A 24,722-nucleotide genomic window follows, 5' to 3' on the forward strand; every position below is an offset into this window, starting at 1 on the left:
GTCCTCGTGCCAGACCTCGGGAAGGCGGAGAGCTCGGGCAGGCAGGCGGGAGGAGGGCTGAGGACCCAGAGGCCCTGCGGCCGGACCGGGGGTGCGGATGAGCGCGTGGCTGAGGCGGCCTCCGCGGCTCGGGACGCCTTCCAGTCCCGGTGCGCGCGCCCGCACACGGCGGGTCCCCCGCGTCCCGGCACCGCCACGCGCCCGGGGACGCGGGGAGCGGACTGCGGATCCCGGGCGGGCGTGGGTGGGGTAGGGCGCGGGGCGGGGAGAGGGGCGGGGCCGGGCCGCAGGACGGGGGAGGGAGGGGGAGAAACTCGCCGCCTATTGGCCCGGAGCGGCGGGGGCGGGGAGCGGGCGGGGCCACGCCGGGCGGTCGGGCTCAGACCCCGGCGCCGGGCGGGACGGGCTCCGGGCGGCAGAGGCAGGTGGGCGCTGCTGGTGCGGGGAGGGCCGCGCGTCCCCGCCGCGCTCGGACAAAGTTCTGCTTCCCTGGCGGAGAGCGGGGCGGCGACAGGCCCAGCGCGGACAGTCGGCGTCGCCGGAGCAGACGGGCGCGAGCCCTCGCGGGCATCCGGGCCGGGCAGCCCGCGCCCCTGGCTCAGCACGAGGCCCCCGGGGCGGGGGCGGGGGCGGGGCCGGGCCGGGCCTGCGAGGGCCAGCCGGACCCTGCCCCGCGCCCAGGCCCCGCTGCGCGCGCCCTTGGGTGCCCCGCGCCCCGCGCCGAGGGCAGACCCCGCGCCGGGACCCCGGAGCCGCCGCGCACTCCTGGGCGCTCGGCCGGAGCTGCGGGGGGCGCGCGCCGTGCGCAGGTAGGGGCGCCGTGGCCTGAGGCTGGGCGGGAGGGAGGCCGGGGTCGCGCGGGCGGTCGCGCTCCTGCCGAGCCCCCGTCGCCGCAGGCTGCTGCCCAGAGCGCGTCCCTCTCCCGGGGCGGGGCTTCCCCGTTTGTCTCTGTAGGTGCGCAGCCAGCACTCCCGGTTTGGGCACCCGGGTCCGGCCCGCTTCATGGGGCTCGGGAGAAGGGACCGCGCCCTCCCGGCTCCCTGGATGGAGGGCAGGGGTCCGGGGTCCGGGTCGGGAGTCTGCTGTCCGTGGTCCGCTGCAGAGTGAGCGACCCCTTCCCAGGATGGCTCCGTGCTCAGCGCGGGGCTCTGCCTTGTCCCTCCCCAGGAGGTGACAGGAATGTCATCCAGGGCGGGGAGGTGGGAGCCCAGGATCCAAGCCTCCCGTGGCCTCTGAGACAGAGCTGCCTTCGCAGGACCTCATCCTGCACCTCAGGCAGCCCCATGACGGCTGAGAGGAAGGCTATCAAAGGTGTTGTTACTTGTATGTAACGTGATGTGTTAGCATGTGTGTATGTGTATGTGGGTGCGTGCGTGTGTGCGTGTGCTGGGTCAGCAGGAGCCCCTTGACTTCCCTTGGTTTGCTTCCGCCATCCCACAGCTGAGGGAAGCCGAAGCCCTGCGGGGTCTCAGGGCCCTGGCCGAAGGGGCAGAGTGGGCCCTCGGACACCCAGCACCCTGAGCCTGGAGCCAGGCTTTGTGCAGTCTCCAGCCCTGCTGCCTGACCTGTGCAGCTCCCAGGCAGCCCTGAGGACATGAGGGAGAAGAGGGGAAATGAGGGAGAGAAGGGGGAATCGGAGCTGCTGGCAAGAGAGCCCCGGGCAGGGTGCCCACCCTGCTGTCCAGAGGGGCAAAGGATGCGGATGTGATCCGCTTGGGCCATCACCCTGCCCAGTGCCAGCTGAGCCCTCTGAGTCACGTGCCAGGGGCTGGGTTTCCAGAGGCAGGAGCTGGGCTTTGGAGCCAGGTAGCCTGGTTCAGATCCTAGCTCAGCCAGTCACCTGCTGGTGCCTCGCCGTCTCTGAGCCTCGGAGTCCCCGTCAGTTGAGGCGTCCCTGTGGGCCCTCCCTGTGGGCTGTGGTGAAACCCAGGAGATGGGTCCCTGTGACGGTGGCTCCTGTTCCTGGGACAGCCTCACCCCATCTTCTGTCTTCTGGCTGCCCTTGGAAGGATCCAGGGTGGGTCAGCGGCCTGCACTTACATCAGGCACCTTGTTTGTTCTCCCTGCTCCAGCCTTCTGGGCTTTGCCTGAGGTTCTGTCACCTTAGGCCTTGCAGTTCCAGGCGGAGCCTGGGCACTTGGAGAGACAGAGCCCAGGTATCCTCAGGCAAATGTGGGCCAGGGGCTGGGGACACAGTGCTATCACCTGGTGTCCAGGTGTGGTGCAGCCCCGAGGCCACTGAGGATCAGGAGGATTTCCCCTGGTGTCTCCTCTGACTCTGGCTCTTATTTCTCCTTCCCTGCCGCCTCTCTAACCCCTCAAGTCCATCAGGTGCTGGTGTAGCTTGCTTGCTTGATCCAGTGACTCTGGCCGGAGGCTGAGGACAATGCTGCAGACAGGCACCCCGGGGGCTGTGGCTCCCTCCTCCCTGGTCTGGAGAGAGTGAGGCCAGCGATCAGGCTCCCTGTAGAGAGACAGGGTTGAGGGTGGGGCTCTTCACATCTTCTCTGAAGGCACCTAGCCGGCCGCATGGGAGGCAGGGAGGTGACCGTTCCTAGCCTTGTGAACCTCCCCCTGCCCACCTCAGTTGTGCCCAGGGCTCCTCCGCAGGCTCCCTGGGGGCCCTTCTCAGCATGGCCCGGCCAGCCTGATGGGCTGGGCTTGAGTGGAGAAGGTCCTGGAGCAGGGCTTTGCCGTTCTGTTCCCTCGTGGGTTATTTATTGAGCACCTGCTGTGTGCCTGGCGCTGCAGCCCCTGTGATGTGTGGATAGATGGTGCTTGGTGTCTCTGTTGGGGACGTAGAGGTCGCTGGCTTGGGGTTTCCCTCAGGCTCTCCCACTGACGGGTGGGCAAGTTCCGTAGCATTTTGATCTTCAAGGTCCTCATTTGGGAAACGGGAAGTGATCTGTGCCTGGGGAAGGCTGTTTCCCCAGCACGGGGCAGACTGCCTGGGCCCACCCTGCTCACTGGTCCTGGCCAGGTGAGCGGGCGATGTCACCTGTGTCACCTGGCTCCTGCTGAGGGCGGGGTGGGGTGACGTGTGGACAGCACCCAGCACGCCCAGCATGTGTTAGCTACAGAACAGGCAGCAGCTGCCATGACTGTTCTGTTCCTAGCACTGTCCTTGGCACACAGTGGCCTGGTCAGTGGTCATCCTGCTGCCCTGGCTCCAGGCTGGTGGTCAGGTGTGTGCTGAGCTGCCCATTGTCCATGTCCCTCTCAGTCCGTTCATTGGAGCCCTGTTGCTAACCAGGACTTGGCCATGATGGGAGTGTCCACCACAGGCCAGGGCTCTTACAAAAGCTGGTTTGGAGCGTGGCTTCCTGCGTGGGCTCTCAGGTGAGGTGAACAGAGGTGCCGCGTGCCAGGAGACCTGCGCCTAGCAGCCCCCACTTGAGTGGCCATGCTCACCTCTAAGGGTGTAGAGCTTGATCTGTTTCAGTCTTGTCTGGGAGGCCAGGAGGCACCCCCTGGAATCTGGGTTCTCCTGGAGTTGAAAGGGAGGCTGAGTTGCCTGCGGCTGTCCTCTGTCTGCGTCCTCTGGGCCAGGCCTCTTGGGGGCAGAGCCAGAGCCCTCCCAGGCCAGGGTGTGTGCTCCGTGGTGGCCGCAAGAGCAGCCCAGACATCTGGTTTAGAAATGCCTGCCGGATCCTTCCCTGTGTCATGTCCCAGAGCCACCAGCTTGCTGGGAAGCCAGGTGGAGAGGATGGAGGGCAGGAAGGAGGGCATTCTGGTGATGCAGCAGCCTCTCTTAGCACCTGGAGCCAATTCTGTCCTGGCCAGGAGAGACTTTGTGGGGGTGCTGGTGCCCGCCTGCGAGCCAGACTCACCAGAGCCCATTGAAGAGGGCAGACGAGCAGGGCAGATGAGTGAGCTGGTGCGGGAGGTGTGGGCAGATGCGTGGCTGGGGCCCCACACCCCCATTTCACAGGTGGAAACAGACCCGGCTGCTCGCAAGGAGGCCCAGGCCTGCGGCGGGAGGGGCGGGGCCAGCGTGGGTGGAGGTGCTCTGATGTTTGCTCCCTCCTTTGGCTTGTGCTGCAGCCGCGTGCCATGATGAAGACACTGTCCAGTGGGAACTGTGCGCTGAGTGTTCCCGCCAAGAACTCCTACCGCATGGTGGTGCTGGGTGCCTCTCGTGTGGGCAAGAGTGCCATCGTCTCCCGCTTCCTCAATGGCCGCTTCGAGGACCAGTACACGCCCACCATCGAGGACTTCCACCGGAAGGTGTACAACATCCACGGGGACATGTACCAGCTGGACATCCTAGACACCTCGGGCAACCACCCGTTCCCCGCCATGCGCCGGCTGTCCATCCTCACAGGTGGCTGGCCTGGGGCTGGGCTTGAGGCTGGGGCTGGGCTTGCCGCTTGCTGACTTGAGGGTGGCACCCCAGTTTCAGTCCTCTTGACTGGTTGCTGCCTTGAGACCAGGACCTGACCCTCAGGCACAGAGGGGTCGATGGCTGCTTCACCTACGGGCAGGAGACCCAGCAGAGCTCAGGGCCTCCAGGGCTTGGCTGCCCCTAGAGAGAACTGGGGAGGACCCCGGGGCGCAGAGGGAAGGGGCTTTGTGCTGGCAGTACTGGCAGTAGCTGAGGACCTGATCTTATTCTTAGAGCCCAGTGTGTGTTTATGCAGTTCTGACAGTTGCTCCTAACTCAGGAGAAAGGTATTTACCTCCACTGGACGAGTGGGGAAACTGAGGCAGCAGTCAAGAACTTGCTCCAGGCAGAAGCACAGTATGGAGGTGGCAGCCAGCTCCCTTGCTTTCCACTGTTTCCCACAGTTTCCCACCCTGACGGGAGACCAGGAGGGCACACCAGGGGCTCCCAGACATAGCCCTGCACCAGCCGCACTCCGGGGCCTTTGTTGCTCTGCCTGTTTCCTTGTCTGGAGCAGTAGCACTGCGTGGGTCCTGTCCTGGGCCTTGTGGGAGCTCAGGTAGTGCATGGGAGGCACTGGTGAGCAGTGTGCCCTGACCCTAAGCTGCACTGGTGTTCCTAGGGTGCCTGCTGCAGCTGGGGCCGCCTCCCTAGCTGGTCCCTCCCATGCCTGGCAGGCTGCGGCAGCACGCAGGTGACTCTCACCATTGTTGATGTGTCCCCAGACCAGACACCTCTGGCCAAGAGACTCACACTTGCCCACACTGCCCTCATGTTGGCCAGGACCTGGGGTCCTGGGGCCTGGGTTGTTCTCGGGCATCTGTGTACAGAGGGAGTGTTTGGCTGGAGGAATTCTGGTGGGTCTGGGTTCCTGTCCTGGCTCTGCTGCTGAGCGGCTTAGATGTGGGAAGGGAGGCAGGTATGTGGGAGTCCTGGCCTTTCCCACTCTTCCATACATGGTTGTTTCATGGGGTCAGCTCTCCCAACCTGGGGGGCCTGGTGCCAGGGACACAAAGGGTGCTCAGGGTAGAGGGAGAGGAGGTATGGCCCGGGACCACATGCATGCTTTCAGTCACACAAATAATACCAGGTGAGTTCTACAGAAGAGGCCAGAGCCCCTTGCATCCCTGTCTCCCCTTACAGGCTCTGCCTCCCCAAGGTGGCCGCTCCAGGGCCTGTCATGGGCTCTTCTGGCGTCTCGAGCACATTGACATTCAGATTTGTGTCCTGGTGGTAGTGGGAGCCTTTGTCTGTCTGTGTTCTGTGCATGTAGCATTCTGAGCACATCTGTCTGCTGTTGCTTTTTTCGATCAGCAGCCCGGCCTTGCTTTCTGCTCTGGTGCTAGGCGCGGGGCATTCTGAAGCCATTCATGCTGCAGCCAGCCCTCTCAGCTGCTGGCACGGGTCTGGTGTATGGCATCCAGTCCCACGTTTGGGGGCTGAGGTCAGCGTGAGCAGCCTGTGGTGCAGCTTCTGTCTGTGCCACCTTGTAGCCAGCTTCCCCGAGTACTGCTGTGTGATCCCATGGCGGGGTGTGCCCCGACTGCTGCCCGGAGCTCGCACACCGTGCGTGCGAGGGGGAGCTGGTGGATTTCCATTGGATTCTCCTGCAGACTCAGCCTGTGACCGGCGCTGCTGTGCCTGTTTTCTGGACTATGAGATGGGGACCCTGGATCTACTGACAGCTTTGTTAAGAGCTTAAGCAAAATCGAGGAAAGGGCATCGGATGAGGTCCGATGCTGCTGCAGTTGTGATGATCTAGAAGTTGGGATGAGGCTGCCTCTCCTGACCCCACACTGTCCCCTGTTCTGACTCAGCCGGGTGTGGGTGGTACAAAGAGTGACCACCTCATCCCATGGGTGTCCAGGAAGCAGGCACACTGTGCCAGCCGAGGGCAGGACAGGGTTGCAGTGCCAGTGGAGCCCCATTTGAGCTGTGTGGGTTGGGCTTGCTGCTTGTGCTTTCTGGGTCTCCCTGCTCCGGGGAGCAGGGCGGGAGTGTGAGGCCTGTCCTCGTCATGACACACAGAGCAACAGGGAGGCAATGTGCCCAGTGAGCATGCCCTGCCGCTGTGTATCCTGGCTGTTCGTTGGGCTGCCGATGGCTGGGGATGCCTGGAGCAGGCGGCAGCTCCTGTGCATACGGAAATGAAATGCGACTCTAGCAGGGTCTGTGTGAGTCCGCAGTTGCCCCCTTCTGCCCCACGAGGAAGCACGGTGCAGGCGGGCGTGTTTGAGCCAGGCCTTCTGTCAATGTGGCTGAGGCATTAGCCTCCGAGCCTCAGCTTCCTGCCCAGATGCAGGGAGGCTGACACCAGCTCCCTGAGAGCCCATGGGGTCGGAGTTCCCATCCCAGCCTGGGCAGCGGTGCTCGGAACTCAAGCCCACTCTCCCCGCAGGCGACGTCTTCATCCTGGTGTTCAGCCTGGATAGCCGTGAGTCCTTTGATGAGGCCAAGCGGCTGCAGAAGCAGATCCTGGAGGTCAAGTCCTGTCTGAAGAACAGGACCAAGGAGGCGGCGGAACTGCCGATGGTGATCTGTGGCAACAAGAGTGACCGCGGGGAGCTCTGCCGCCAGGTGCCCAGCACCGAGGCCGAGCTGCTAGTGTCTGGCGACGAGCACTGTGCCTACTTTGAGGTGTCGGCCAAGAAGAACACCAACGTGGATGAGATGTTCTACGTGCTCTTCAGCATGGCCAAGCTGCCGCACGAGATGAGCCCTGCGCTGCACCGCAAGATCTCCGTGCAGTACGGCGACGCCTTCCATGCCCGGCCCTTGTGCGCACGGCGTGGCAAGGACGTGGATGCCTACGGCATGGTCTCACCCTTCGCCCGGCGGCCCAGCGTCAACAGCGACCTCAAGTACATCAAGGCCAAGGTCCTGAGAGAGGGCCAGGCCCGAGAGAGGGACAAGTGCACCGTGCAGTGAGCAGGGCACGTGGGGGTGCGGGGGCTTAGGCAAGGGCTCAGGGAGGCGGCTGAGGGTCCCGCTGCCCACATCCCTCGCCAGGAGTCCGGTCTGGACCCTTGGCACAGGCGTGAGGTCCCTTGAGGCACTGAGCTCTGCGCATTCTCCTCCTGCCCTCCCGTCCCCCAGTCCTCTCTCCCCTGCTGCCCCTGCCTGTCTTCCCCGGGGAGGGCACGTCTCTGGACACAGGCAGTGGGGAGAGCAGGGACCAGGTTGGTGGTGCGTTCTGTCAGCAGCAAAGCCTTTGGAGCAGGTCACCGGGCAGAGGTTGCCAGCACTCTTGCGGGTCGGGGTGGCGTGGTGGGTGCATCTGGGGACCCTGCCCCGCCCTGCAGAGCTGGCCCTGGCCTTCGGTTCATCCATCCAGTGGGCTGAGGGAGCCTGTGGTCTGCCTGCTCCTTGGCCCTGCCAGTCCTGTAGCTCCTCAGCCTTCCCCAGGTTCCTCTACCCAACAGCGGCACCAGGTGTTTGCTGCTGTGCCTTGTCCCGAGGGCAGTGGCCCAACCTGGCCAGGTCCCCGTGGTGCAGACCCAGCGTCTCAGCCAGGGACTGCTCCCTTCCACCCAGGCAGCAAAGTGCCTCCTCCCCCAGCTGTCTGCTATGGATCAGGCTCTGCTCTGAGCCCACATGGTCCCTGCAGCTGGTGCAGGGCAGAGCTCCACCAGAGCCAGGCTGGCCTTCTGGTGCCCATCCTCATGCACTTACTGAGCACCTACTGGGTGCTGTGTGCACCGTGTGCTGGGGTGAGGGCACACCCTCTCCACCATGACTGCACACATCTGTTGGGAGGAAGAGCAGCAGTGGCTGGGCTGTGGCCAGGGCAGGTGGCACCATGTGCCCAGCCTGGAGGCGCTGTGCCTGTAGCCCATGTCAGACCAAAGGCCCATGTCATCAGTCTTGTCAGAGAACCTTCAAGATGCTGAGCTTTAGGGTCTTGAGAAGCCGCAGTGTCATCTTGAGAATTTCTGAGGCCCAGAGAGCTGCCCACCAGCCTGGCTTCCCTGGGGGCTGTGAGGGCACAGCAGGGTGGCTGTGGCCCGGGGACACTCACAGGGGCGCCCCTTTCCTGGCTCCCTGCGCCCCGGCCCCTGCCCAAGTGGTTGTAAGGCTCTTGTGACCCCATGTACACACAAGGACACAGCGACCACCTGGCCCAGCTGGCTCCCCATGCTCAGGCCCTGCCTGCCGCTCAACACCCCAGCTCCCAAGATCCCGCTTCAGTCCCCACCTGGTCCACTCCCTGTGTGGTCCCTTGGAGCAGGCCAGGAACTGTGTCCAGACAGGTGGTGGCCCGGCCCTCCCTGCCCTTCACCCAGCACCCTGACTTCTGTATACATCCATTAAAGTGGGTTTGTTAATGCACCAAGAGTCTGGCACTGGCTGTTCCACGAGGTAGGGCTGCTTCTCCGTGCCCCTTGGGGTCCTCTCCCTGGCAAGCGTGCTACTGAGTCATCTCCACCTGTAGGCCCTGTTCTCCGCGGTTGGGGTTTACAGCACCCAGCCTGGCCCTTCAGGGCCTCTAGGGTGTGGGAGCAGATGCCCTCCTCCATGTCTCCGGGTCTGGGTTGAGACATTGGCGGTGTCTGGAGTCATTTTGGTTAACAAAACCAGTTGGGAAGCCGGGTCCCAGCTCCTCGGGAGGCTGAGGCAAGAAGAAACCAGTTGGGAAGCCGGGTCCCAGCTCCTCGGGAGGCTGAGGCAAGAAGACTGGATGTTCAAAGCCAGCGCAGTCACCTTAGCAAGACATTGTGTGAACAGAGCCCGCCAGGCCGGCAGGAAGGGCGGGCAAGGTGCAGCTGGTGCCAGTGAGTGGGGAAGGGTGCTGTTTGCAGTCCCAGTGCACAGGACACCTCTGACAGTGTTTTCTGACTGTGTCTGTCTGGCTGCAGCTTCGCCCGGACACCACTGCTGTGCATCCAGTGAATGGGAGGCAGAGGAGGCCCCGCCCTGAGCTCACTGGCATCCCACAAGCCCAGGGCTCCTCCCGAGCAGAGGGTGTGTCCCTGGGAAATTGCTCCCCAATGCACCCCACTCCCTGGGCAGGTGCGAGGCTCGGATGGACGGGTTGGGGACCTGGACAGTGGGGTCTAGCCCGGGGGGCAGGCGCTAGAGAGCCAGGTCCCGGCCTGCCTGGGGCCCTCCTTGCCCACTGGTGGGGTCACAAGGTGGGGGAGGTGGGACAGTACCTGCCTCTGCCCACTGGGTCCTTGGCCCACCCTGGCCAGTGAAGGTTGGTGTGGGACACAAAGCCCTGTGCCTTTGGTAAACATACGGTGTGTGCTCTGGTGTCCCTCCCTGGCCACCCTCGCTCCAAGTGGACAGTGGCAGACAAGGTGGGCAGGACAGCCTGGTCGTGAGGTCTCTGCAGGGGATTAATATTCTTGGACACAGCACCCTCCCCATTGTCTGGCTCCACTCCAGGCTCCCCTTGACCCTCAGCCCGGCACGGGTAACAGCACACTGTGTCCGGGACGCAGCCTTCCCAGCCCGGGACCGAGAACGGAGGGAGCCGGGAGCCAGTGGAGGCAGTGGCCTCTAGCTGGGCGTCCTGCGAGTGTGCTCTGCGTGCCGCTTGGTCTCGGCTCCCTGAGCCTGTCACAAGAGAGGGGAGTTTCTATCCACGTCCCACCTGGGGGGTGGACGGGAGCCACCTGTGGCTGAGCCACCAAGCTGCTTGACGGCAGTGGAAGAGGCAACCTTTGCCAAGGACTGGGGCACCGAGCCTTGGGCTGGGGCCCTTTCCCACATCCCCTCGGGGATCCTCGTGGCAGAGCTATGTGCATGGAACAGGAACCCTTTGTAGACAGGAGGCTCCAAAGCTGAGAGGTTGAGTCTCTGGCTGGAGGTTGCCTAGCAGAGAGATGAGCTGGGCTGGGGTCTGGCCTGGTCTCAAAGTGTGTTTGGTCCCCAGGGTTTTTAGAGGCACAGGTTGAGGCGGTCACAGTGGGCTCACGGGGCTGCTGGTCACAGCCTTGGCCTCTCCACCTTCAGGCTCCTCTGTCTCTGGAGCCCCTCACCACGGCTGCTTACCTCCACGTGGGGCCCTAGTGTGCAGCTGCCCATAAGAGCCCTTTCTCTGTGGACACAGAGCATCAAAGTCATCTGGCCCACCATACCCTCCTGCTTCTCTGCCTGTGTGCCTGGCTGCAGGGCACGGTGCAGTCTGACCTCTAGCCTTGAGGCAGATGCAAGCACCCAGCAGTGCTTGGGCATTCATCTTCCCCCATCCTACATGAAACTTGGCTGCCCAGAGTGGTCTCAGCTGCCTTAGCAAGTGACGCCACGGGCATAGAGCAGCAGGAGGAGCCTGAACTGAAGGCCTTTGGCCTACGCCATGACCGAGTTTTCAGTCCTTATCTGAGCGGGAGTCCTTCCTCCCCTGGCTGTGGTCAGCTGCATAGAGCTGGAGGAGGGTGGTCACTGGCTTCCCACTGGCCTTCGGCCCTCTGCCACTTCTGGATTCTTCCCTCTATTCTGGGGTGGGGTGGAGGTGCAGGGGAAGAGACCAGTGGGGCATGAAGGTGGCACCGTGGGGAAACGGTGCTCACTCAGGACAGGGCAGGGCTCAGGGATGGGGGCAAAGGCTCAGGAGCCTGAGCTGTGAGCCCTATTAGCCTGGCTGCCTCCTCAGGGACCTTTCCTTCTGCAGCCCTGGGATACTGCTGTTCTCTGGATTCTCTGCCTGGGAATGCTGTCTTGGCCAGGACAAGTGCAGCCTATGGCGATGTCCTCTCGGGCTCCCCTCTTGTGCTGTCCCTGTCACTTCCAGGCTTGAGCCTCTCAAGGCCTGGCCTGGGCCCTTAAGGGGTGGATTTGCGGGGTGTTGGGTCAGGCCGGCCCAGGATGCTGTGTGGTGCACATGATGCTGGCCTGCAGGGCTTTGGGAGTGCAGGCGTCTCATGGCCCCTCAGGATTGGGCCGGGATGGTCAGAGGCTCTGTTGCCTTGGTGTCTTTCTCCTGATGGATGCTGTTGGTGGAGGCTCGAGGAGAAGGAAGACGCCAAGGGGAGGAAAGGACTCTGCAGCCAGGGGGCGGCTGATTTGCCCCAAGGAGGCAGGGAGCTTCGGGAGCCTCTGACCTGCCTTCCAGGGCTGTTGGCTTCCTGCAGTGTGGCCTGCTGAGGACAGTCTCCAGAGAGCACATTCTCAGCTTCCAGTGTTTTCATAAGAAATTACACCGGAAGCAGAAAGCTGGGATCTGTGCTATCCACAGTGAGGCAAGCAGAGCCTGCTGTGCTCGGGAAGGGGAGTGGAGCTCTGGGACAGCTGGAGGGAGGGGGGCCCATGGGACATCTAGTATTTACTCCACAAACAGAGCTCTCTCTGTGCCTAGGGCCCAGGGAAGCAGGTCCTGGCTCTGGGCAGGAGGTGAGAAATCAATGGTGACCTGGGAGGAAGCTTCGCAGACGCGGTGACAATCTGAGCTGCCTGAGAAGGCTCTACAGAGTTTTACCAGGAAGTGCTTCCTGGAGGTGGGGAATGACATTATTCTGCTTAATAGAAATGTAATTATGCTTAATATAAATGCTCAGCTTAGTCCCAGGCGTATCATCAGCTCTCAATGTAGATGAGCCATTATGAGATTATTAATAATTTTCTCATGCCTATAGCGGACTCCCCCAACTCTCCTCGAGTGTTTGGATGCGGATCATTGCTGGAGGCCCTGGCTGTCACCAGAAAGCAGGCGGGGATCTATAGGAGCCCTGTGGGGCAGTGCTGTCTCCCAGAAAGGAGTCGCACACGGCTAGGATGGCCAGCTGGGTCCTGGCCCATACAGTGTGTATCTGGGGTGTCGGGGCCCGTCACCTGGGGACCGGCCTGGAGCTCCTCTGTCCACTTTCCTTTGGCATGGCTCACGGTGGGGTCCCTGAAGCTGCAGATGAACTTGTGCCGAAATGGACTCTCCACTCTCTCTCATCCACTCCCTGATTCTTTTTCTAACTAACGCCAACACATTCTCAGCTATCTTCATCTTTCTTTCCACTGCTCACACTCACAGATGGAGTTCTTTTGAGGGCATTTTCCAGAAAGAACTGTGTGTCTGTGGGTGGTCAGTGAGCTCAGCCCCATACTGACATTTTTGCCCCAGCAAAACTAAATTATTTCAAGGGCTGGGGATTTAGCTCAGTGGCACTGCGCCTGCCTCGCAAGTGCAAGGTCCTGAGTTTGATCCCCGGTACCGAAAAAACCCCCCAAAAACCCTAAATTATTTCAGCCAAGGACCTTGGGTGGAGATGGCTCTAAACTACATGTTTAATCCTCAATTGTTAGGAATTTCCTTGGCCTCCCAATACCCCTCTCCTCTCAAATGCCGCCTTTGGGTAACCTGAGGTTCCATACACACCTACACACACGCACACATGAATGCACGGGCACCTAGCAAGTGTGGATGTGAGCACACACGTGCGTGCACATACACACATGAGTGTGCTTCTTAATGTCCCTGTGTGCATATACCATGCACATACAACACAGGCATGGTGTGCACAGAGGCCACACGTCTGCCTCACAGATGCACACTCACAGACGCCAAGACACACACGTGCAGGTTCACAGATGGACACCCAAACACTTGTACACATGCACACAGCAGGCACACACTCTGCCAAGAACAAGGGAGGAGGAGGAAGGAGCCACATCATCTCCCCCTCGTTCAGCGGCTTCTTTCCCTTGGCACAAATCTTTGTTTTGGTTCTTTTGTTATTTTTATAGACCATAAAGACCTGGCCTGGAACCAAGTCCCCAGCATTCGCAGACAGGAGATGCAATTTCTAGCAGTGAGTCTGCAGGAACAAAATTGCGTGCACGGGAGCCAGAGCCTTGAGGGCTCCCTTCAATCTGTGGCACCAACTTCCCTCCTGGGGAGACAGCCTGCACCCCTCCCGTGGGGCTCTGCCGGTTCACTCCCGAGGGAGGGCTGTCCAGCTTGAACACTTAGGGTCCAGCTGTCCCCGTGTCACAGGGGAGGAGTTGGGACTGGAAATCAGAGAGCTTTCCCGAGGGCCAGTGCTGTCATCTCGGCTTGTCGATTCCTCCCAGGGCCTCAACCTAGGGCTCTCAGGGGCCCCTGGGGGCTTCCTTGAGGTCACAGAGCTGGAGTCGCTGTGCCTGCCTTCACTGGAAAGTCCTGTGCTTCCAGCCACTTCCAGGAGGGGAGGGGCTGAGCTTTGGGCCCTGCCCTGTGCCCCCAAACTCAGGGAAGAGCGTGGTGTCACCGCTGTCTGATCAGTGTCTCCCCTTCTCTGCCTCTGGATGCCCAGAGCCACTCCCGTCTACGTTCCTGGAAGCTCCTCACGACCAGGGCCTGGGATGATTTGCCTCTTTCTGGGAGCCTCAGTTTCCCCATCTGTACAAAGAGGAGGGTAAAGGGGTTCCCAGCATGGGGTGCATGTTGGAACCCGGGCAGAGCTTTTGCAGCTGCCTGGCCTGGGCACCTCTCTCAGGGCTACTGTTAGGACAGAGGCGAGGCCCAGGCAGGACATTTCTCACACCACCTGGGTGACCACAGTGGGATGCTAGGTGAAGCACCACGGGGCTCATGGGCACCACAGCTCAGCCTGAAGCCCAAGGCCAGCATGAGGGCCACACTTCCTAGGTGTGGGTGAGGAGCGCCCCAGAGCGGCTGCATCGTGGCCCCTGCAGAGAGACTTGGGAAGCTGCTCGGTTGAAGACCTCAGCTCAGGGCTGATCTCTTGTGACTGGCACCTGGTGCACGTTTTAATTAGAGACTCAACCCCACACGTCAGTCATGGGAGGCCTCCTCCACAGTGCTGCTCCCACGGGGTTGGGCATCTTCTTCATCCGGGGTGCACCTGCCTCGTGGCCTGGGGCCCTGGGAGCTGGAGCCCCCGGAAGTCATGGGAAGATGGCCTGAAAGCCAGTGGTCTGCAGCCCAAATCCCTAGGTTTCCAATGCAAACCACCTCTCCGCATGGCTGACCAAAGGCCGTCACTGGGGCAGCTCTGGCACAGGGTCCCCGCCCTGCATGCCTGGGGGAGGCTGTCCTTTCGGAGAGGGTCTCTATCCCCTGCCACCCATGGGCAGGGAGCAGTCAGGATGGGGACAGGTGTGGTCCCTCCCTCCCCATGATCCCTGGCAGGGTTGGGTGAGGGGCCAGGCACCTCATGGTTGGGTAGCTGTGTGCAGGTCATGTGAGGGCCTTGCCTCAGTTTCCCTGCCTGTGACATGCGGATCTTGATATCATCCTCCTGTAGGACTCTCCCATGGGGAAGACCTTGCTGTGCTGTCTGGCATGCAGAGGCTGTTTCCTCCACTGTTGGCAGCCAGCAGCCCAGATGGCGAGCAGTCTCCATTGTTGGGGCAGGGGGTGCCCTGTGGTTTCAAGACCCAGCCAGGGCGGGCTTTCATCACCCCAATGTCCAGGGCACCCAGCCTGCAACAGCCTGCTGGTTCTAGGACTTGGGCAACAGCAAGCTGCCTGGTTCACTTGAGCAGATTCCTGCATCCCCATGGAGCTCCCCAAGTCGGCGTGGACTCAGGGAACAGCCAGTGGGTGGCACTGGTCCTGCTTTTGCTGCTTCATCTGACCCTTGAGTGCTGATGCCCTGTGCTGTGAGTCTAGCAGGGCTGAGGCCAGGGGGCTTTGTGGGAGGGAGACACTGTGGATTCCTTGCTGACATGAGGGTGGTCACGAAAGTGTGGTCGAGGAAGGCTAGACATAACCAGGTAGCAGGCGGCAGGGAACGCTGTCCAGGTGGAAGAGCCCGCGCTGCAGCTGGAAGCCAAAGAGCAGCTGTGCCAGGCAGGAGAGACTGCCCTAGCTGTGCCCTCATCCAGGGAGCGCAGCAGTGAAAGGATCAGATTTGCAATTTAAAAAGATCCTCCTGGTTCCGTGGGGAACAGCCTGTCAGCCTCTCGCAGTGCTGTCAGCCAAACCTCTCAGAGGAACAGCGAGCTGCGTCGCTGAGTCAGGGGCTCTGAGCCGGGCTCCTCCTTCTGGAGTCTGCCCCTCCCTGCTGTGTCGGCCTGGCTGGCTCATGGGCCCACTTTGTACCCTGGGTCTCATTCTGAGCCCCAGACTCCCAGGACACTGGACGACACGTCTCTCTGAGCCATCTCCATTCCCTGGGGACTGGGCTGATTTTTGAGACCCCCACCAAGGCCCCAGACGCGCAGTGTGTTTGAGGAGGCAGTAGTCTTAGTCATTCCTCGCTGTTGTCCTAAAACACAGCACCTTGAAACAATAGGCCTTAGCTTCCCTTCTCCGGCCTCAGTTTCTCCAGGTGTAAAGCAAGGAGCTGGAAGCAGACCCTGTTATCTGCCATACCAGGAAGCTTTGCTTCTGCACTCCACCAGCTGCCCTCCCCCCTCATACCCTGGGACAAATGCTCCAGGCTCCTCCTTTTCTTTCCCGGGGAACTTGGTCCAGCCAGAGCACAGCTGGCGGCTTCCCCTGGCCACTTCCTGAGGTCCAGATCTTCCTCTGTGATGTGCAGGAAGGACACCAGTCACCAGTTTCCTTTGTCAGTGCATCGTTTTTCCCAGGTTTTTAACAAGGCCCACAGACAAAGTGGGCTGTGGTGGGAGGCGAGGGCTGTGGAGCCTGTGTGCTTGCACCTGCTTCCCTCCAGGGCCTCCCTGGAGACCCTCATCATCTCCCCAGGACAGCTTAAAACCCACTGGCTCCTCCTTGTCTGAATCATGGTAGTGAGTTGTTCAGCAGAGGTTTAGCACCAGCTCTGCTCATGGGTGTCGGAACTGGCTGTGTGGCTTTGTTTCCTCATACATGGGCCTAAATGGCAGCACGGTCATTTAGTGGAGGTGCTAGAAGCATTGCAAGGATCCCTCGGCATGTAAGAGTGGCTCCTGGAGCCCAGGCCCTGGTGAGGGGCACCCAGTCCAACCTGGCCGTGGATGAGATCTGTGGCAGTTGGTTCCCTGCTGCTGCTGTGCAACCCGAGCCATAAAGGAATGGTTATTTCTCCAAGAAACTGGCTGGGGATGCTTGTTCTACAGCACATGCTGGTGAAGACTGACTGACACAGACCTCTTCTAGCTCTGAGGTAGCTCACGTTTGGAATTTCTTCCGGCAATGTTGTGGCTGTTTTCTCACCTTGTGATGCTCCCCGAGGAATACCTCTGCTATTCTGATACAGGCTCTCAGCCTGTGCTTCCAGGCCAGATGTGACTTTAGGACAGGACTTCTTGGCTTAAACATGTGCGTTCTCTTGACCAGCATGCTACACGCCTGTCCACTGATGTGTGAATGTAGAGGGCCCCACAATAGTAAGGAACTTCTGCAAGTGTTCACGGTGTTCCTACTCCACCAGGGCTGGTCAGAGGACAGGGCCAAAGCCCCAGCCTCCTGGCAGTTGGAGGAATTACACTGGGGTAGGAGAAGCACCTGATGTGGGTGAGCCACAAGCGACACTTACCCCTCCTCCTCTCATTTTGGAAGCTGCTCACTGTTTTTCTTTGGAGAGGCCGGATAGTTTCTGAAATGGATGGACGCTTGGAGCACACACCAGAGGAGCCTTTCTGCAGCCACAGAGCCTTTCATCTGGCTTCCAGGCAGCTGAAAGCTTCCCCGGCCCATCCTTTTTAGCTGTCTTTACTGAGACCGATTTTCAAAACATCATTTTAGAGAAGATCCTCATGCGCTGCAGTGGGGTGTGGGGCTAAGTGCTCCTCTTGAGCCTTGGTCTGCTCACCTCCCAGGTAGCAATGTGAGCAGAGGGCTGGACTGGGCACTTCTTGCTCCTCCGCATTCTGAGCTCTCATTTCAACAATGGGACCCTGTCCATCTGCTGAGCACAGGCACCCGCTGCCCTGGGGGTCCCCACGAGGCTCTCCCAGGCTCAGGTCCAGCCTCTTGGCCACCTACACCCCACACAGGCCCAGCAGCACAGCCCCAGGCTCCACTCCTGCCCGGCCCTGGGGTGCATGTGGCCTCCCTGGCTCTCCCGGAAGAGGCTTCAGAGCCTCTTGCCTGCCAGCCCTGAGTCTCCATGGCTTCCCCTGCTGGAGTTTCTCCCCTTGTGGTCACCACAACCTCCCACAGCCCGAGCATCTGGATGCCTGGGAGCAGAAGGTTCCAGGTCTGCAGAGGGGAGCCGTCTGGGGGGACCCACATCTGAACGCACAGCTCACATGTTTCGCCCACACCCCAAATCGCTGTGCACAGCAGAGCTGTGGGTGCACTGGCCCCTTGGCCTTGACCAGCCTGTGAGGTCAGGGATGGACACTCCACTTGGGGCGCCGAGCTGGTGCTCAGAAAGTTTCAGCTTTGGCCATCATGGGTCCCGAATTTGCAGATGGGGACACAGCCTGCTGGGAGCCTCTGTCCTGGCCAGAATCTTGCTTCCTAATTTTGCATTCAGTGCTGTCTCCCTGCAGCTGGTACCGGCACACAGTGGGTGCTCAGCGGGCTTTGTGATCAAGCTGACAGAGTGGGTGTGGGGAGGAGGGTCCACAGCTCCCCCATCAGCCCCTGCTCCCCACATCGGCCCCACCCTAAGGTCCCCATATACTGGTAGAGTCTTGGGGAGCCCTGTAAGGCAGGGGATGCCTGCTCTGCTTGAGAGGCCTCTCAAGGCTGTCCTGTCGCCTGGAACCTGGGTTTCTTCTAGTGCTGACCCTGATCCCAGCCCACCCAGGAGTCAGTCACGGCCCCCTTCCTGCAGCAGCCCAGAGTGCCCTGCCACCCCTGGGGGACAGGTGGGCGGGGCTGGGGTTGTGTGTGCCTGCTTTCCCCATGACCGCAGCTCAGCTCCGGATGGCACTAGGGGCCTGCAGAGCGACGCTGTCACCCCGTTCAATGTCTCTGTGCCGTGAGCTTCGGGGCACAGTGCCTTCCTGGAGCTGCCAGTCAGCCAGGCCCCCCCACCCTCCACCGCCCGCGCTGTCACTCAGCACCTGGGGAGCTGGGCGGGGTCCCTGGGACTGAGGCGTGTGGTGCACGTGTCCCCAGACACCTTCCCTGGGGGCAGCAGGTGATGAGAGGGTCCCGGGCTGGGATCCGCAGAGCTCCAGGGTCAGATGCGGCAGGGACCGCCATGGTCCCCAGGTGGGGTGAGGTAGCTTGGCAGGGGGCAGGCCAGGCCCTACAGGGCAGGAGCTCGCATCCTTCACACACCTGCCCAGCACCAGAGCTCAGAGCCCCAGGCACATCCTCTACCCCTGCACCTGCATTTCCTCTCCTGCATCAACAGAGCCATTCACAGCATCATGCATGATGGCGTGATCCTGAGCTCCAAGCCTGCTGAGCCCACCCAGTAACTGACACAGGCTGCCTGTGACTGTCTGAGGAAACTGAGGCCCAGAGTGCCAGGTCGCCTGCCCAAGGACTCACAGAGAGGAAGCCATGGAGCAGGACTCAGCCCTGGCTTCGAGGCTCAGAGCTCCCTGCTCCACCATGCAGTCAATTGTGTGGCAGGTGGGATGTGACACATTCTCAGTGCCTGTGCCACTCAGACTGGCCATGGCTTGGCACCCCTGGTCAGGGCGGCTCGGCATCCTTGGTGGGACGACACCTGTGTGCAGAAGGCTGCGGGTGAGGCCAGCTTCCCTGCTCAGCTGGGGATGCAGCCCAGCTTCCTGCTAGGCTGAGATGGTGCAGGTACTGCTGGTGTGGCAGACGGGAGCCAGGACGGCTGCTCCAGGCCCCTCCCCAGCCGTCCGTGCCGCTGGTCCCTGAGGCCATCCGGTGCGGCCCCTGCACGGCTCCTCTCAGGGGCCGTGGCTCTCCACAAGGGGCGGGCAGGAGAAGAAATGACGTGCCAGGGACTCCTGCTGGCAAAGCCACTCCCAGCTTGGCGCAGTGACGCACGCCTGAATCCCAGCCCTCCGGAAGGCTGAGGCAGGAGGAATGCAAGTTTGAGCCCTGCCCAGGTAACTTAGGACTTAGTGAGGCCCCATCTCAAAATGAAAAATAAGAATGTGCTAGGGATGGAGCTCAGTGCGAACACCCTGGGTTCAGTTCGCAGTACAGGAACCCTCAAGCCCCCAGGCAAGAAGACCAAGGACTGTAAGCCTGCCTTCCTACACAGTCACCCCGGAGAGCTGTCCCCAGGACCCAGCAGCATGGTGATGGCCGTGGACATGGCCTCACCCTAGCAAATGGGCAGAGAGGTAACTTCAGGGGCCGATGACAGATGGGTGAGCGGGCCTGAGATGGAGAGGTGAAGGCATGGATGATGGCCTGGCTGGTATGTAGGTGGGTGGGTAGATGGGTGGGTGGGTGGACAGATGAGAGGATGGACCAATAGCGATCAACAGAAAGACTGGGAGCCGTTCAGCTCAGCAGACAGATGGGTGGTGAGGTGAAGGCCTGGACAATGGGCAGATAGAGAAGGGGTGGGTGGAGGAGAGAGACTCCCTCCCCCGGGACTGACGCTGAAGGGCTGGCAAAGCAGCCGCAGAACTCCTTGGATGTCCACGAGGTCAGAAGAGGTCAGGAGCTGCCTGCTCCACTTGGGGATCCTGTGGAGGCATCTTGAGTGGTCACTTATTGGGCCAAGTGTCCATGCTCGGGGAAGAACATGGGACGAGGTCACCTGTTCCCAACCCAGCATCGGGGCAGGAGCTGCTGAGCAGGGAGATGAGACCCGCAGAGAGGAGAGGGGACCCCTGCTGGAGAGGTCTTAGCTGAGCCCAGCTGGGACACAGCCTGGGGACGCCCTGGATCTGGCTCGGAAGAACAAGATGTCCTGTCCTGAGGGCCCCAGGAGAGAGGGGACCTGCTGGAGGGATGAGCCAGCACTGGGCACCGCCACCAGTGCCTGCTGGCCTGACACGCCCTGCCTCTGCGTCTCCTCTCCGGAGGGTGGACCAGCTCCCTGCGGTCCTTCCCGTGCTGACACTGGGCAGCCTCTTGGGTTGGGGGGGGACAGTGACTGGGGTGCCCATCTCACTCCTTAGATGGCCAACGTGCCTGTGGGTGATGAAATCACCCTGCTGTGCCCACATCACCCCAGTGGAGGCCAAAGTCCAGCTGTGACCACCCCACCCCTCCAGTTTCCCCCCTGACCGGACCTGGGGTGAGGCTGCCTCACACGAGGGACAGGGCAGCAGGACCCAGGCAGCGCTGCTTCGCCTTCCACCCCTCTCCACAGTGGCTGCCTCTGGGGAGCTTCAAGCAGCTGTGGGGTCAGGGCTGGAGGCGGGGCAAGGACAGGAAGCTGGGTGTTTTCCCAGGCTGAAGGCCGCTGAGGAGCTGCTCCCCGGGCCCTCATGGCGGGCTTCGTCCTGCTGTGGTTTCCCAGACCCTACTGGCCCCGATGCAGGGTGCGCAGGGGAGGCTGCTCCGAGCAGAGGGAGAGGGCACAGGCACGAGCCTCCCCACCAGCTGGGATCACCGGGCCCCAGGTTCTGTCTCCTAGACTGAGGACAGGTTCCCACCAGATGCCCCCAGGCTGCCTGGGCTTCATGGCCAGGACAGCAAATACAGCAGGTTCCCATCTCTGTCCTCGGCACAGAGGCTGCGTGGCTCGGGCTGGAAGTGCAGGGTCCCAAGGGGAGTGAAGGAGGGCTCCTGGGAAGGGGCTGCTGGGGGCTTTCAGACACCGTCTCACCTCCCTGAGTGTTGACGGCTTTGCAGGACTCTGACCAGACCCCCGAGAAGAGCAGCTGTGAGAGCAGGGTGGCATGCTGGCTCAGGTCCAGGTTTCAGCCCGAAGCACAGTTGCTGACTCCATGGTGGGGACAGCCAGGAGACAGCAAGGTGGACACAGCGCTCACCTCCGACAGGGACACTTCCCAGGCCATCGCAGACCCCCAGTGGTGAACCCAGCAATGGCTTTATCCACCTTGGGGTCAGTGCCCCGAGACCCCATGCCCTGTCCATGCCACACTCTGAACCCTGCTGCACAGGGGTCCAGCCTCAGGACAAGGTGTGTTCAAAGACAACGGCCAGTGTTAGTAAAAAAGGACTACAGGAGGAGACGCATCGCCATTGAGCTCCCTCCGCAGCCCTCCGCCCTGCAGTGCCTCAAGCATGCTCATCCCAGGCTCTTCTCTCTTTCTGAAGCAGCTTACGGTTTATGTTTATGGCATTTTTTTTTTTGGAGACAGGGTCTTGCTATGTAGTTCAGTTCAGGCTGGCCTTGAACTTGTGGCGACCCTCCTGACTCAGCCTCTTGAGTGCTAGGATTACAGGTGTGCACCACCATGCCTGGCTGTTTACTGCAATTTCTGTCAAATAAAGACATGATGCTGTGTCCTCGTCCACCTCATTCCCTGGATCTAGAACCGTTCAATTTCAGGGTCTTTCCCAAAGTCAAAAAGACAATGAAAGGTCAGAGTTTTGAGTCGATTCAGGACACAGAGCCAGGACAGCGCAACTGAAGGACTCCAGAAGTCCTCAGGAAAGAGGACTCCAGAGCTGCTGCAGAAAGTGGCACGGATGATGGCATGAGTGAGTTTAAAGTGTGGGAGGAGGATTTTTAGGGGAGTGATGTCAGTGTCTTTTACTGTAACACATTGAAAAAAATTTAAACATTCACGGTTTTGAGGTCACTGCTCTGACTTGAGCCTTGGGAACACTTCACATCCAAACCTGGATGGTCAGTGGATGGGTTTCCTCTGCTGCTGTGGCAAATACCCACCCGCATGGCAGCTCACAGCAGTTCACGCTCCCCGCCCCAAGCCACTCTCACGGCCCTGACAGCAGGCTGGCCCCTCCCCAGAGAAGACGCTGTTCACTGTCCAGCGCCTCCACAATCCCGTCTCTTTCTCCCTCTTCAGAGGCCCTTGGGATTCAACAGGGCCCACTCAGGTAATCTGATGACAGCGCCCTTGCCTCCAGATCTTTGACTTAGCCCCATCTGTGGCATCGTTCCCTTTGGCATGTGGAGTAACCTGCAGGTCTCTGAGCAGGGCCACCAAGCAGCTCCCTGTCTGTCAACACGTCAACTGTGGCCTCGGTGTCTGCTGCTGTGATGTAGCTCTGTGACCTCAGGCGAGGACCCAGCTTCTCTGGGCCTCGGCTCCCTCGTTCGTGGATGGGGGCAACATGAGGGCCAGGGGCTACGCCTGCTGCTGTGTGGGAGTGCGTGGACGGGGTAATCGGGCCAGCTCGCCTTCATGCCGGCACCAAGCTGCGGCCTGGCCCTCACAGAACTCACAGCAGAGCCAAGAGGACAGACTCGCAACAAACGACTGCCTGGACAACTAGATTTCCAGAGGAGCCCAGGTCACACAGCTGGGAAGAGGATCCGAAGCAGGGTTCACGCCCAAGCCTGCCTGATTCCCAAGCCCTTATTTTCTACCACGCTTTCAGCCTCTCAAGGCTGGTTGGGGCTGAGCAGAGGACCAGAGACAGGAAGTGACTCGCCAGAGGTCACAGGGCAGGAGAGCAGCCAAGTGCAGACCAGGTTTCCTGCAGCAGAGGAGTCCTGGGGTCATGAGGGACAGACTGCTCACGAAGCACATGCTGTGTGGGAGGGGTGTGGACTGGGGTGTGGCCCTTCCTGGAGGTTGCAGAGGTCTCAGGACGGCTCCACGCCCACCCAGGCCTCCCCCAGCATTCATTGCCTCAGAGAGACCCAGGGCGCTCACTGAGGGGCCCGGTTGGAACCTCTGAGTTCAGATTTGCCTTAGCCTAGCCCACCCCAGCCATGCCTCCGGCCGCTTTGACTGGTTCTGCAGGGCTCAGCCTGCAGGAGGAGGGTCCTGAGGTCCCAGCAGGGAGTAGAATGACTGCTGGTGCCATCTAGTGGCCGTGAGGAGCCACGCCACTGCCCCGCCGGAGCCTGGGCCCCAGAGACGCCGGGCAGTGAAGCAGGAAGCCCTGTCCTCGCAGTCTGGGGCAAAACCGAGCTGAAAGTGGCAGTGACCCCCACGTTTGTAGTGAGGAAACCGTGGCCCAGGAGGGAACCAGCACACCCAGTAAGACCCAGGTGGCTGGAGAGTCCCGTAGGGCGGTGGAGGGAGCCAGTCCAGGCCCTCAGGGCCCTGAGAGCTCTGCAGCGGCTTTGTGGAGGCCCGTGCCTCAGGACTGGGTCTGCTGGGAACAGCTGGGGTCGAGGAGGGGTAGGCCTGGTCAGAGCCAGATGACGGCCAAGTATGAGGGCGGGAGGCTGCAGGGCACAGACGGTCTCAGCTGAAGCGACGGAGTCTCCTAGGCCCCATGTCCCTTCCCAGACCCTCTTCCTCAGGGCACAGCCTCCTCTGCAGGCCCCCGCCCGCCCCACACTGGCTTCCTGTCCTTCCCTGGCACTGTGCTGGGTTCAGCAGGTGCGAGGTCCTTGGGAGGTCGCTAACTGGTGCTGCAGTCGGCATCAGGACTCATGAGATGCAGCCAGGCCCACCAGCTTCGAGTGCTGCTGTCGGACAATGGCGATGCTGTGCCTGTCCAGCATCGATGATGTCTGGGCCCGTGCCAGACTCCCCACAGCGTCCCCTTGTCCCTTCAGCCCTCAGGAGCTGCCGTTGTCCCTAGGGGACCGGAGACTCGGGCAGGCAGGTCGCCGTTGTGCTGCACCCCTCCCTCTGCTCGAGGCCCTTCCTCCCCTGCCCAGGCAGTTGCTGCAGCCCTGGCCTCCCAGCCTCCTCCTGGGAGAGGCTGTCTGTCCGCATCACCCGCCACACCTCCAGGTTCTCTCGCAGGACGTGATCCAGAGCGCAGTCTGTGCCCCCAGTGCACACACGTGTGCACACAGTCACACTCACCGTGAGAGGAAGGACCACGAGTCTGCTTAGGACTGGGTCAGTCTGTGTCATCACATGATGCGGCACCCACGGCTGGATGCTCTGCGGAGAACAGGCCGATTCTGGCCCACGGCTCTGGGGATCAAGGCCGAGGACCCCATCTGTGGTGGCCTTCCTGCTGGTGAGTCCTGAGGTGACACAGATGTCACACAGGAGGAGGCAGGAGCCTGTGTGGGCCTGGCCACAGACCTACCACAAACCTACACTGGGGGCTTCACCTAGTGATGACACCCTACCCCAACCACCTCCCAGAGCCCTTGCCCAGTGACCTCCAGCCCTAACCCCAGCCCTGACACTAACTCTGAGCACCTCTCGAGCCCCGCACAAGGAACCACAGCCCTGACCCTAACCTGGTGAGGACACCTGGCCCCGCCGCATCCCAGAGCCCCCGCCTGGGATGTCTAAGCCCAGCCCCTAGCCCTCATCACCTGTCCCTGACCCTAACCTTCTTTGCAACCTCATGGTCTCCTACGTGCCGTGTGGTCCAAGTCAGGGACCCAGGACAGTGCCCAGCAGGGAGGCAGGACCCTGGTGCCCAGCTGAGGCAGATGAGGAGCAGGCCTGGGCTGGCTGTGGGTCAGGCAGTGCTTCTGGCTTCCTTCCTCCCCGACTCCTGCGGCAGCCGAGGCCGTGGAGAAGCAGATTGGTCCCGCTGCTTTCAGCACCCCAGGTCCTTCCTGCTGTCCTGGAGGAGGCTGCCTGG

At 61.4% G+C, this 24,722-nt stretch overlaps 1 protein-coding gene across 3 annotated transcripts; it reads left to right on the top strand.

Annotated features, from left to right (window-relative positions):
• The first annotated feature begins 367 nt into the window (after window positions 1-367).
• Window positions 368-8,717, top strand: Rasd2 (RASD family member 2). 3 transcript variants are annotated; one of them, XM_013072338.3, is made up of 3 exons: window positions 368-425; window positions 4,045-4,324; window positions 6,783-8,717. In XM_013072338.3, exons 2-3 carry the CDS (start codon window positions 4,054-4,056, stop codon window positions 7,310-7,312), a joined length of 801 nt encoding a protein of 266 aa, XP_012927792.1. In that variant the 5' UTR covers window positions 368-425; window positions 4,045-4,053; the 3' UTR covers window positions 7,313-8,717. The 3 variants fall into 3 exon arrangements, with proteins under 3 accessions (XP_012927792.1, XP_004844815.1, XP_004844816.1); XM_004844758.3 differs by lacking the exon at window positions 368-425 and adding an exon at window positions 655-809; XM_004844759.3 differs by lacking the exon at window positions 368-425 and adding an exon at window positions 992-1,311.
• Window positions 8,718-24,722: the final 16,005 nt, after the last annotated feature.

This window comes from Heterocephalus glaber, unplaced genomic scaffold, assembly GCF_053883595.1.
Source record: "Heterocephalus glaber isolate CG9 unplaced genomic scaffold, H.glaber_assembly_v1.0 deba00001572, whole genome shotgun sequence".
Lineage (NCBI taxonomy): Eukaryota > Metazoa > Chordata > Mammalia > Rodentia > Bathyergidae > Heterocephalus > Heterocephalus glaber.

What these genes read in the sequence shown, in the direction of transcription:
- Rasd2 (XM_013072338.3), top strand. Translation starts at nt 4,054, where the DNA reads ATGATGAAGACACTGTCCAGTGGGAACTGTGCGCTGAGTGTTCCCGCC. An exon ending in CCGGCTGTCCATCCTCACAG is followed by an intron (nt 4,325 to 6,782) that starts GTGGCTGGCCTG and finishes CTCTCCCCGCAG; the next exon opens with GCGACGTCTTCATCCTGGTG.